The sequence below is a fragment of the Streptopelia decaocto genome, assembly GCF_964273445.1.
Source record: "Streptopelia decaocto genome assembly, chromosome: 7".
Lineage (NCBI taxonomy): Eukaryota > Metazoa > Chordata > Aves > Columbiformes > Columbidae > Streptopelia > Streptopelia decaocto.
This window is the reverse complement of record NC_138661.1, coordinates 53,360,723-53,372,855: the sequence shown is the minus strand read 5'-3', so window position 1 is coordinate 53,372,855 and position 12,133 is coordinate 53,360,723. Positions and strand designations below refer to the sequence as shown.

At 41.2% G+C, this 12,133-nt stretch overlaps 1 protein-coding gene across 5 annotated transcripts in view; it reads left to right on the top strand.

Annotated features, from left to right (window-relative positions):
- The window catches only part of LOC309442310 (receptor-type tyrosine-protein phosphatase eta-like), an 81,616-nt gene that overhangs the window by 43,411 nt on the left and 26,072 nt on the right, over nt 1-12,133 (top strand). For all 5 annotated transcript variants that reach the window (XM_082058060.1, XM_082058061.1, XM_082058063.1 and 2 more), the window contains exons 2-4: nt 9,484-9,502; nt 10,539-10,706; nt 11,337-11,603. In XM_082058060.1, coding sequence (XP_081914186.1) covers nt 10,577-10,706; nt 11,337-11,603 — 397 coding nt within the window. In that variant the 5' untranslated portion in view covers nt 9,484-9,502; nt 10,539-10,576. The remainder of the gene's footprint in view (nt 1-9,483; nt 9,503-10,538; nt 10,707-11,336; nt 11,604-12,133) is intronic.

Sequence of the window (12,133 nt, the reverse complement as noted above, 5' to 3'; positions counted from 1 at the left end):
TTCCTCTTAAATATAAGAGTTTGAAATGAGGTAGGACCTATTTGATCTGTATCAGAGCTAAGCCAAGCATACAGATCAGCAGGAACTCCTTCATGTGTCTTGGAAGCAGAAAGAAGCCATGGATATTATTTTTTTAGAATAAAAAGTTTGCAGCTGGCCGGGCTGCAGTGTCAGGCTGATCTCTGGTTCTGACCCTGCATCACCCAGCCTTTTTCCACCATAGCTGGTCCTCCCAGATGGCCATGAAGTTGACCTTTGATAGATGTGTCTGTTGACTGGTGAGAGAGAGCCCGTGTTGTTGTCAGTGAATAACTTCTCATGCAGCCCCAGTGTATTCATAGAGGCGAGTCTGGCAATGGGGTGCTGGCTGAGCCAATTCTCATTCCTGTTTCTATGAAGCTTCTGTTCAAAGAGAAGGAGAAGAGAGACTCTATCAGAGCCCTAGATGAACTTACTGGAGCTGTACAATGAGATCTTTTGTTCTCTCTCAGGAGTACTACTACATGTTTAGATCGCTTGCAGTCCATTTGTCTTTTGCTACAGTTCAAATTCATTAAAGGATTAAATGGGCTGACAGTTGCAGGCAAACCTCAGGGGTATCCCCCCATCCCCAAGTTGCTGCATCTGAAAACAGCATATGGGAAAACATTGTTTGTTAAATCAAATTGTTTGTGATAATTTGATCCATGTAGAACAGCCAGATCTCTGATTTGAGAGTTGAAAAAGGTTTCGCACCACATTTTTTGCTATGAGGCAATTTTCTTTTGTTTTGAAGAAGTTAATCAAATGGTACAATACAAAACAATGCAGCTGAAAATGTGAGATATGGTAGATAAGTGCCGTGAAGAAGTTCTATGGTCCAGCCAGTAATTTATTGTATAAAATTACTTCCCTCATAACAGGTTTGTGATGCTTGAAGATGCATTAAGCCTGCCTTAGCCAGCACAGCATGGTGTGATTAGTTCCCATGATCTGCATCTGAGCCAGCGTTTACATCTACATCCATACTTTATGCTCTAGTGTGGTCATCCTTAGCCTTGTACTTTCCAGAATATGTCAGCTTTTATGGGAATTTAGGCATATTTCACTGATCTTAGTCACTCAGGCTGAAGTTTGATGGTTTTATTGGGGCCTCTAGTGGTATCAAGACTGCATTACCAACCCAGAGCTGCTGTTTGGGGGTGGTGAGAAGGGGTTGCTTTCCTCCCTCCTGCTGAGTAGATTTACCCAGCTATGGGGCATGGGCAGTGCTGTACAGGTGACGTATTTGGATCCTAATGGAGCATTTTATGTGGAGTTGGAACTGAATGTGCTGAAGGATCATAAATAAACGGCAATAAACAGTAACAGACCGTGAAGGAAGAGATGAAGGTTAGCCTGAGAGGTCTCTGTGTCGGGCAGTGGTCACAGGCTGGTTTCTCCCAGCTGCACACCTCATTGCTTTGTCAATTAGGAAGCTTCAGGACCCTTTGAAGGGAAAAAAGATATAAACTGTCCTAAGAAAAGTAGAGAAGTAAGGCAGGAAACAACAAGGCTTTTAAGTCCCAGCATTAAGACTGCAACAACAAGAAGTATTTTCTGTCTAGCAAGACAGTTTTGAGCTCAGTGTGAGCAAGCTGAAGGCTTTCGCGGGCCATGGTTCTCCTGCTCCCAGACAGGGTGTCATAGATCAAAAACTTGGTCTTTGTTTTCTATACAATCATCTTTCTTCATGTTGTATTTGACCTTTTGTATAAGTTTTTTAATCCCTTTACAGCTAGTTTTGCTTGGAAAAGTCTCAAACCAAGTCCAACTTGATGTTGTTCTCCTTGTAAAGTATCTTTTAACACTTTCCTGAGAAAAGACCGTGTAGAGTATAAAGTGTCTGGCTCAGGAAAGTGAAATCTACTTGGGATAAGAAACGTAAGTCTCAGTTGCTCTCATCTGAGCAGATCTGAAATGGAGCCCTGTCAGGAAATGCCCCTGATTTTCATGAATGCACTGCAAGGACCAGGCAGCTGCTGGCTCTGCTGTATGTTTTCCATCCATGGTGCCTGGGTGGCCAGCCCTGCTGGTTTGGGGACAGTTAGCATTGTGTCATTGCCACAGGAGTCTTTTATTTTTTTCTTCTTTTTTTTTTCATTGTATCCTGCTTCTTCCAGGGTGTGCCCGAGTAATGACTCAGAGCGAAAAAATAGTGCTGTTAGGCTGCAGGCAGGAATGTGCCTTGTTCACATGAAATAAAGGTTGATGTTTTCTTAATTTTGAAAGAAAATGACTGGCAGTGATAACTGAAAACTGCTATTAAAAGGGGAGATTTTTCAATTCAGGCATTGCTCATTACACACCCAGCTGCAGTTCCACTGATGTCAATATGATATACAGATCGAATAGGATAACAACTTGGGTTTTACTTAAGTAGTTGTTTTAAATATTACTCATCACCATTCTCAAGGAAGCACACTGTTCTATCTGTAAACTCCTTCAGCAGGATCATATCTGAAGAGAAATTACGTGTAGGACTTACTGGGTTATGCGAATAATTTAAACTTGTTGAAACTTTTCAGCCTTTCTCCAGGATGGAGTTTTGTTGTTGTTCTCTGGGTTGGAAGATTGCAGGATGCTTGGAGATAGGCTACTGAACTGCAAGGTGCTTTGCAGCACCTACTGCCTGTAGTTCATCAGGAGCTGCATGTTTGGAGGAAACAGAGAAGAACTACTGGGTTGCACAGAGAAGTTTTAAACTGATGTTTCATCTGGAAGCCATTGGAAAGTCTGATGGTGCTTCCTAGGGTCACTGGTGAGACAGCTATCAGTTGCGATGCAGTTGTGTTTGGTGTCTGGGCCTTTTGTCAGCCTGTTTCCCACCAAACCCTGTGCTGCTTGATCGTGGGTATTTCTGTCACTTGTTTATTTTCTATGTGGACAGGTAGGCGAATCACTTCCTTGTATCAAACCACAGCAAAACTTACCCAAGAAATCTTTTCTTGAAGGTAGGAATGAGGAAGGGGAAAACAGATCTAACGCATACAATTCAGATGAGATCCATTCTATGGGTTTTGAAAATTTATTTTGGATATGTTGCCCAGAAAACTCCTCGCTCCCAGGCTGGCCATCTGAGAGGCAGATATAGGTAAAATTTTGAGAAAAGTCAGGAAAGGAAGAAACAATTTTTTCCAGGTTGTTTCACCACAAATTTTCACCCAGTATCTCATTTTGGCTTTCCTACAGGGCTTTTCTCTTCTGCAACATTTTTAGTTCACTGGAAGTACTGCACAAACCAGAATCTCCTCATCTGTTTTCATAAAAGCCAGTGGAAAAAATTATATTTGGTCCCTCTTTAGAGAAAAACTTGCTTCAGGGAAGACAGAATTTAGAAATGTCAGGGGGTAAAATATAAATACATGCAAAGTGGAAATAGGCTTTCCTCTTTCACATAACTGCATAATAGCTCGAAATAGCTTGTGCGCAGTTTTGTAGGGCTGTTGACTGTTCTGGGTTTTGTATAGCTTCCTCATACAGTGTGGTGTCCTAAGCCAGTCCAACCCTACCCAATTAATAACAAGCATCAGCTCATGTTTCTTTCTTCTGGGTTCTGGATCTCCATCTGATCCCATGCAGTCTCGTTAGTGGAGCTGCTCATTTAGGGTTAAAAGAAGACTCCAAAGATCTTGCAAAAACTTAGTGTACTGCTTCCAAAATTAGAGCTTTTTTTTTTCCCCAGGATAAACCCACTTAAACCAAACATTCTGTGAAATGTTTTCTTGTGGATGGGCTGTGACTGCCTGCTTAAGATACCAGAGGGAAAACACGCGATGCTGCCATTTGCCGCAGCATATTTTCAGTTCTCCATTGGAAGTGAATGTGTCATGTTATTGAGATCATCTAGAGTTAATCTGAATTGAAAAACCTGTTGTGGGTTACAGTTAAAATGAATTTAGCAGAGCCAGTATACACTGGAAAAGGAAAAAAAAAAAACACAAAGCAAACAAACAAACCCCCTAGCATCAAATCCTGAAAGTAAATAATGCTAAATGAAGCTATGTAACATAATTAAATATTAGCTTCTGACTTAGCCTCCTATTGACTATTTCCTCCTTCATGTAGTAAGGACTTGATACAGGAGGGCTGAGTATTCACAAATGCTGCTGAAATGTGTAACTGAATTGTTAGCGTAGCTTGGAGCAAATCTACAGCACACAGGCTTAATCTACATTATCTTTTTTCTTTTCATACAATTAGCACAGAGGAAAACTCTTGCTTTTCTTGGCTTCACATATCTTTAATTATGTATTAATGTGTATGCATTTTTATAATAGTATAACAGTACAATGATTTGTGCGTAGAAGTTGTCTGCTTAAATGCAGAGAAATGCTTTGCAACTGAAGATTTACAACATTTTAGGAAGGAGCTAGAAAAAAAGGCAAAATATTACACAAGTATGCTTGTTCATTTTCCAATATAATATTTTTTTCACCCCAAGCCCAAGAAATTTCCCAAGACAAACTTGAACTAGGTTCATATAGGTTTAGGCACATAGTTGTATGCCCCAATTTGACTGATCTCATTTTTGTTGCCTGGTGCTGTAAGCCTACAAACTTCATTAATTTGAACATAATGTGGAAATGAATGAGGTGAAACAGCCCTGAGATGGGTTGCAAGAGACCGAAACATTTCATCTTTCCGAACCCCATCCTGTCTCTGAGACTGTTGTCTCCTGCAGAAAGGTGTCACTGCCTGCTCATTTAGACTTTACACTCCCAGTGAAGTGGGAAGATGTCCCCAGCTGGAATAGCACTCAGTGCCTTACAAATCCTAGAAAATCAGCAAGTATTGGAAAGCTCTATCGGGCTGTGGATGCAATACCTGGGCAATCCCACTTCCGTTGTTGTGAATTCCAGGGTTTAATTTTCACTTTGTGACCTTGAATAAAACCTTCCTGTGAGAGCGCTTTCTGAATAAACCTATGCCAAGTGTGAAATATAAGAGGTGACAGAGCAGCCTGCCAGTGGCTGAGTTACAGCATCTTTGCTGGTTAATGTTTGTCAGCTGAGCAGCAATGACTGAATGTCTGCAAAGCGAAGCTTGGAGGCTTAAAACCTTTGTGATGGTTGCAGTGTGGTGACTTGCCCTACAGCCCATAGTTATGGATGTGGGACAACTAATGGTAGGTGAGCATAGCAGGAAAAAAAAAGTGAGACCAGAGTAACTTGGGCAGTGATCTTAATTATGCTTTTGTGAAAGCGTATTGAAAAAGAATTTGGAGACCACTGTGACAACTTGGTGGTATTTTTGTGCAGCTCCTCCAAACCTGAGAGTGGTGGGTGGAAAAGAGATCTGAAGGTACACATGTGAAACATCGTTAGCTTTGAGAAGGGTGTGATTAATTTCCTGGCTTTTTGCGTCTGAGTCATAAGGCACACACAGGGGTGAGCACACAAGAAATAGCAGCCTCAAGCAGCGTTCTCGGAAAGGATTTGTGGTTTTTTGGTTAAGATTTTTTGGTTTGCTCACTTTGACTGTTTAGCCAGCTTCTTACCCTTGTATTTACATGAACCAAACCCATGTTGTTTGTTTTGGAAACTGGAGCACCCCAGGCAGGTGGGCTGCTGCTGACGAGGGTTTTCCTCCAGTGCAGGAACCCTAACTTGATTGGCAGCAGAACCAAGCTGATCTGGAGTCTTGAGGCCAGCAGAAGGGGAGGCGCTGCCCTCTCCCCTGCTGGTGACCACCTCCTGTGGCTCTCCCAATCAATGTGTACAAGGGACACATTTTAAACCCTGCCTTGAAAATATCTTAGTCTAAGTCTTATCAAATATCGGTAGAATTTGGGCTTCTCTATTACTTAGTATTTTTGAAGATGTTTTCCTACAGTACATCTTATTTCTTCCTCTATGAGATTACCTGGGAGACTAATAATAATAATTCTTCAGTTAGGTAACCAATTGTATAACAACTGCATGTATTACACATACCACCAGCTCCTGGTAAATAATAAACTGCACACATAAGGAGCACAAGACAAAGCTTGTGCGAGTGAAGATGAATTATTCTGCTCCTCTGGAACATACACTTCGAGCCTGATAAAAGGCTGTGGCTGTGTGACACACGAGAAGATTCATTTGCCGTAGCTGATGACAGTGCCAAGTTTGTGTATACGCATCTCTCCTTTGTTCAGTTGAAATGTTCAGTGTTTTGCATTTTGTCTTTTCTTGATAGGTTATTTTCTTGGGGAGGGATGTTCCGCTCTCACCCCAAGATCCAGATTTTTGGTGAAAAAAAAAAACCCCAACTCTATACATGAATAATGTGAATTTGTGTGATTGGAAAGAAAAGCGGAAATGGCAGGGCTCCTGGTATACTAGATGCAAACACAAGGAGAATCAGGTGTTCAGCACAAATATCCTCTGAAATAATAAACAAATGTTTTGTATAAATAGCATCTCATTAAGTAATAACATAAGGCTGGAGAGCAGTTCAGTTCATGGCTTGTGTTGAAAAATACAGCACGGAATGACTGAGTCAGGCAGGCTGACGCTTGGGAATGGGATCATTTGTTTTGTGTGGTTTTGTGTTTCAGGAGGAGGCCTGCCTGCTGCCGACACCATGTGCTTTTTTTGAATTTGGTTTGCACATAGGGTTCTGAAAAGTCAGAGGGGTATTGTTAGGGGTATTGCCAAAGTGTGTGATAAACAAAAGCAAGTAACATGATGGGAAGCTGCTCATCACGTGACGGGACTTTTAGCATAACTGTCCTTCTGTTATTTGATCGTTGGTAACAAAACCCACACATGACAGTACAACCAAGTTTCTGGTAGCTTGGTAATAATTTGCCATTAGATCAGGTGGCTGTAGCTGGGGGTGAAACAGGAATCAACATGCTGCTTATTTGAGCTGGCAGGGAAGAAATGGGGAGGTGAGAAACAGGGGTGTAGGGGACTTGGCAGTGTCATACCTGTTTCTCAGTCATGATGTCTGTCCTGTTGCTCTGGAAGGATGCTGTGCTTTTGAACCCAAAATGTGGGCAGGAGGAGATTAGGAACTTTGTCATCTTCAGGCAGCTTTACAGAAGAGAAAGTAACTGAAGGACAGGCGTGAATGATATCAGGCTTCTGCTGTTTGTCTGTAGGGCTGTGGAAATCACTGTGACTTACTCAGTACTGTGGTGGTTTTTGTTGGTTTTGTTCTTTTTTGCAATTTCCCTTTCTTATTAAACATAGCATCTTTTTGGTTTTGGATTGCCTGGCTTTTCAGGGTATCTCACCTGCTGCTCATCATTCAGCACCTGTTTCTATATAGCTTAGCGCTTGTACTCTGAACACTGCATGGTAGTGTTTTCCTGTCCTAAGAGTGGCTTTTTCCTTTGTAGCCTCTTCTTCCTTGGCCACTTCTTTGTGAAAGAATACAGAAGGGCTCTTGACCTGGGTACAGACAAACATTTCCTTGCTTCCTAGTAGCCCTGCAGTTTGGCTGGGCTCTCAAATATTCAGAAAGGTTGAGGGGAAGCCTCACACTTGTATGTAGGACATCTGTGTCCCAAGTAATGTCCTTTGTGTCCTAAGTTGTCAGTAGCACTGTGCTAGAGAAGACCAGGTGTTAGTTCTGTGAAGCTGACAAGTGTTCTTTTGCCTAGAAAGTGTGCCCAAGCTCTTCTTGGTGTGGCATCAAGACCGTTGCAGGCTGGAAGGGGGTCTCTCTACTCGAAGCTGGCTTCTGCTACATTTCTCATTCCTGTAAAGCTGGAGAGGTTGCTTCTAGTGTTGCTTGTAGTCAGCTGGCCTGCATCACCTTTGAGAAGAGTGCTTTTTGGAGTCTTTCATATGGAGAACAAGATGATTTAATGGTATCTGACTATTTTTTGAGGGTATGTCTGCTTGGGCCTGTGACTGTGATGTGGGGAGGTACTGCTGACGGAGCTACTTGAGGTACCAGCAATATGAGATCTGGGACATGAGTGATTTGGGATTCAAGGTTTGGGTTGTTGTGATATAGCTGCTTATTTTGAATTAGCTTGTGGAGTTGCAGAAACAGCTAAGAAACTGTCTAAGACGACAGGGTGGAAAGAGAAAATGAGACAATTTCAAGTACATGAGATAAATGTGTCAACCTCTGCAATCAGCAGGCTTGGTGCATTGTGTGGGTAAGGCACCATCTGTCATAAAGCTAGTCTGGGTTTTCTAGGAGCAACACCATATAGAGTCCAACCAAAGGACCAGCCCTTCTGCAGGTGGTGTTAGCACAGCCAGGGCTGGAGATACGTCTCTGCCTGCACCCATCGTGATGCCAAACCAGACCCAAAAGGGCAGGGGCAGAAACCTTCTGTGCTTGCAAGCCTCCCTGGCACAAAGCACTGTGACCTGTGGATCTTCAGCACAGCGCTGGGGACCTGCCTGTCCATGGGGTGTGTGTATCTCTGCATACTTGTCTTCACCATGTCATGTGTAGCTTTGCAAGGTGAATCATATTTAATCTCTGATACAATTGCTGAAGTGATCTGTCTGTTACATGACAAAAGTGGCTGCTGCGGTCGGTTGGCCTCAGCTGGCTACCAGAGTCTCAGGGCTTTCAGGAAATCAGAGTTTCCCTCTCAAGTGCCTGCAGATCTCAGTCTGGGGCTTTTATTTTGCTCCTTCAGGAGCATTTTGTGCTGCCATCTGGAGGGAGATGAAGAAAACAATTTCCAGGCCGGTTTGCACACTAACAGGAAGGGAAATGGCTTCTTCGGAGGTAACAGCATAGAGCTGAAAGACTGAAAAACTCTTTCAAAGCAAAATTCTGGTGTGCTTGTCAGTATTACTAGCATAGTAGTTTCAGGTTGCACTTAAATGACAACTGCTGATACTTTGTGATATGTACACATATGTAAACTAGATTTCAGAATATATACTAAATGTTCTGGACTCTTACTACACAGAGTTAGTTTCAGAAAATGCAAAACATTATTTTGTGAGAAGTAATAAAGTTTGTACTGCAATAGGAGGAAAGAAAAGTTCTTAGGAATTAAAAATCTAATTTGCATCTGCTGCTTTTTGTGGGATAGAGTTGAAGTGTCTTTTAACTAAAATCTTGTAGGTTTTGGTTTTAAGTTTATATAGAATCATATGGTCACTTAGATTGGAAAAGACCTTTAAGATCATTGGGTTCAGCTGTAAATGTAACACTGCCAAGTTCACCACTGATATGTGCAAAATAACCAGCATATGTTTTGCAAGCTGGTTTTGTGACAAAATAAACTGTGTGGTTTAAAAAAAAAAAAAAGTGGAAACCAACATTTTAGCAGCATGTATATCATGTTTGTTTCTTCTCTCTAATAGTTTAGTATACTTTTGGTGTTATTTTTTATGTCAGTAGATTTTTAGGTATCTCTTTTGCAGGTTGAAAAGTCTGGAATGCAATAATAGATTTTTTTTTTTTTTTAACTGATGCTTTTTCTCCTTCTGTGTGTTAATTAAACTCGTCCTTATTTTAATTGAGCTTTAATTTCTACCTTTTTTTTTTTTCCAGGTCAGATGTACAGTTGCCTGTAAGTATAATTCTGTTACTCAATTATATTTTCTTTTGTATATAACTCTCATTATCTTAATTTCTTTTAAGAAAGAATGAACAGTATCAGCTAAGTATTTAAAAAAAAAAAACTTCCTCAAAAGAATTTTTAGAAATAGCATTTGAAAATATAAACTTGCTTATTTTAGTGGCTGTAATTTCTGCAATGCATTTAAAGATGTTTAAAGATATAAATGTGCACTTTAATCTCTTTGCTTTTCAGTTTGTAAAGAGTTCTAGTAAAATCAAATACAAATGTCTGTGCTTTGAAAGACTGGGAAGTGTACTTAAAGGCAACACAAAACAATCCAACCCCAAAACAAACAAACAAAAAGACACTCAAAGTGTTGCTTTAAGGATTTTCTGAAGTGAGTACGGCACCTGCTGTACTTGCCAAGATGACAAGTTTTCACGTGGCAAAAGTTTCCAAAAGTGCTAACAGATGAGTTCTACCTTAATACCATCAGACTTGCATGAGTTAGCCTTTACGCTTTCAGGCCTGAGCCAAGTCTCTTTGGGCTGTGCTGTACCCACCTGAAGTTGTTCTCTGTAGGTATACCAGGTCTCTTCCTTACTTGTGGGAACACATTGTGGGAATATGAGGACTTTTTTGCTCATATACTGAGGGGAAGATACAAAGTTGCTATGCCAGGTTAAGTAAAGCAGCTAGCTTCTGATCAGGCATGATGAAAAACACACTGCCAGTTTTGTTCAGTTCTCTTCAAACAAAGCTGCACTGACAAAAAGAACAGATCATGGTTGTTTTCATCCAAACCATGAGCAGAGTCAGTGAATGACCAAAATAATGTGGCAATCTCTTAACCTAATTCAAATCATCTGAGAGAAATAAAAAGTGGTAAAACCAGGAAATGTGCGGTGAAATCTCTGTAGGAAAACGAACTGGGAAAACAGAAGTGATTGCATGTCTGTGCATGTTTATAAATAACCATATTTTAGCAAATGGGAAAACCAGAAGTTTTGCAAAGATACTTATTGCTTTGTGTTCTTTCTTTCAGGCACTGAGGGTTGCAGCTCAAATAATGAAACTGAAGAAATGGGAACCAGTATTAATGATAACTTATCAATAAACTTTACCAGTGGGAACAAAACCTATGGAGGTGTAAGGTCATCCAGGGATGTGTCACAGTTCAACAGGACAATAATTGATGAGAGCAATGTAATAGGTAAGTGGTTCAGAATGTAACTGGACTGTGAATCTTCAGGGTTTTTTTGCTTTTATACTGTGTTAGCGTTTTAAGCCTGAGCTCTAGTCCAGAGTGCAAAGAGCATCACAGGGGTGTGGATCCACCTCCTTTACTGGACTAGAGAATGAGCTGCAACAGTTCAACCGTACTGTGAGATACAGATTTGAAATACATATGTAACAGAGCACAGCTGAAGTACACTACCTAGTACAGAGGGTGCTGTATCGTGTATCTATGTGAATCTTGCAGCTAGAAAGACCAGCTTAGGAAAAATTAGCAACAAGTTGTGTAGTTCAGTCTTTCTCAGCACCCTGCATGAAGTTAACAGCTGCGGCAGGATGATAATCACTGCTGCACCTAGATGGTTTTACTCCTTGAGATGAAGAGAAACTTGAGAAGTTAGGGGAAGAGTATATTGCAGAGATAGCAACTGCACTTTGCAAAATATGAGGATGGCTTGATTATTTTCCCAGGCTGATTACTGTTCTACAGAGATCTGTTGTCTGGGTAGGGCAGGGGAAGAGTGCTTTACGTGTTTGTCAGCAAATATTCTTGCAGATTAAAAGAATTTTTAAAAATTTTTATTTTTATTTTTTTTTTCTCTTACAGAGCCCAGATTGGTTCTTGATCTCAAGGCAGAATATGTTGGCATGACTTCTGTGAACTTAACATGGGCAGTGAACAACACTGCTTCCAACTCTTCCATGTACAGGATAGAGGTTGGAAATGGCACCTCTGTTAGGAACCTGATGTCCAGTGCCACCGAAGCTGAAATTACTGAGTTAATCCCTGGCACAATGTATAATTTCACAGTATTTTCAGTAGTGAATGATAATGAGACGGAAGGAAAAGGGATATCCATAAGCCTGTATACAAGTAAGTCACAGTCGCTCGCAGTGCTGTTTCTGATGGCCTGTATTTTGCTGTGCACCTCAGGGCTCTGCCTACATATGTGAGGACTGTAATTCCATACTATTGTGTATAGACGTGATATTTTAGTCTTGAAGTCTGATATGGGCTATATGCAAAGGATGAAATGTTAGTGTGCAGCGGAAACATAACCTTGATGTTTTTGTTTTGTTTTTAATTATTGTCCTTCCCCACTTTCCCCTGCATCATCATCTCTTTCCTGCCCACCTCTCCAGACTCCCAAGGGAAGCCTTGGGAGTGCTGGCACAGCATTGACCTGTGCTTCAGCTTCAGGCTGTCAAAGGGAGATGAATCTCACTTAGCGTGACTTTTCTTCAGTTCTTTCTTGCTGCCCATTGAAGCAAAAGCCTCCAGGAGCATCTGGTGATGATGTTGGGGTGCTCCTGCTCTCTGAACGATGAGTGATGTAAAGAGAGTGATGTGTTGGTGTGCCTGTGTTCCTCCTGTCCATGTCTGGGAGCAAAAGTTCTTGACAG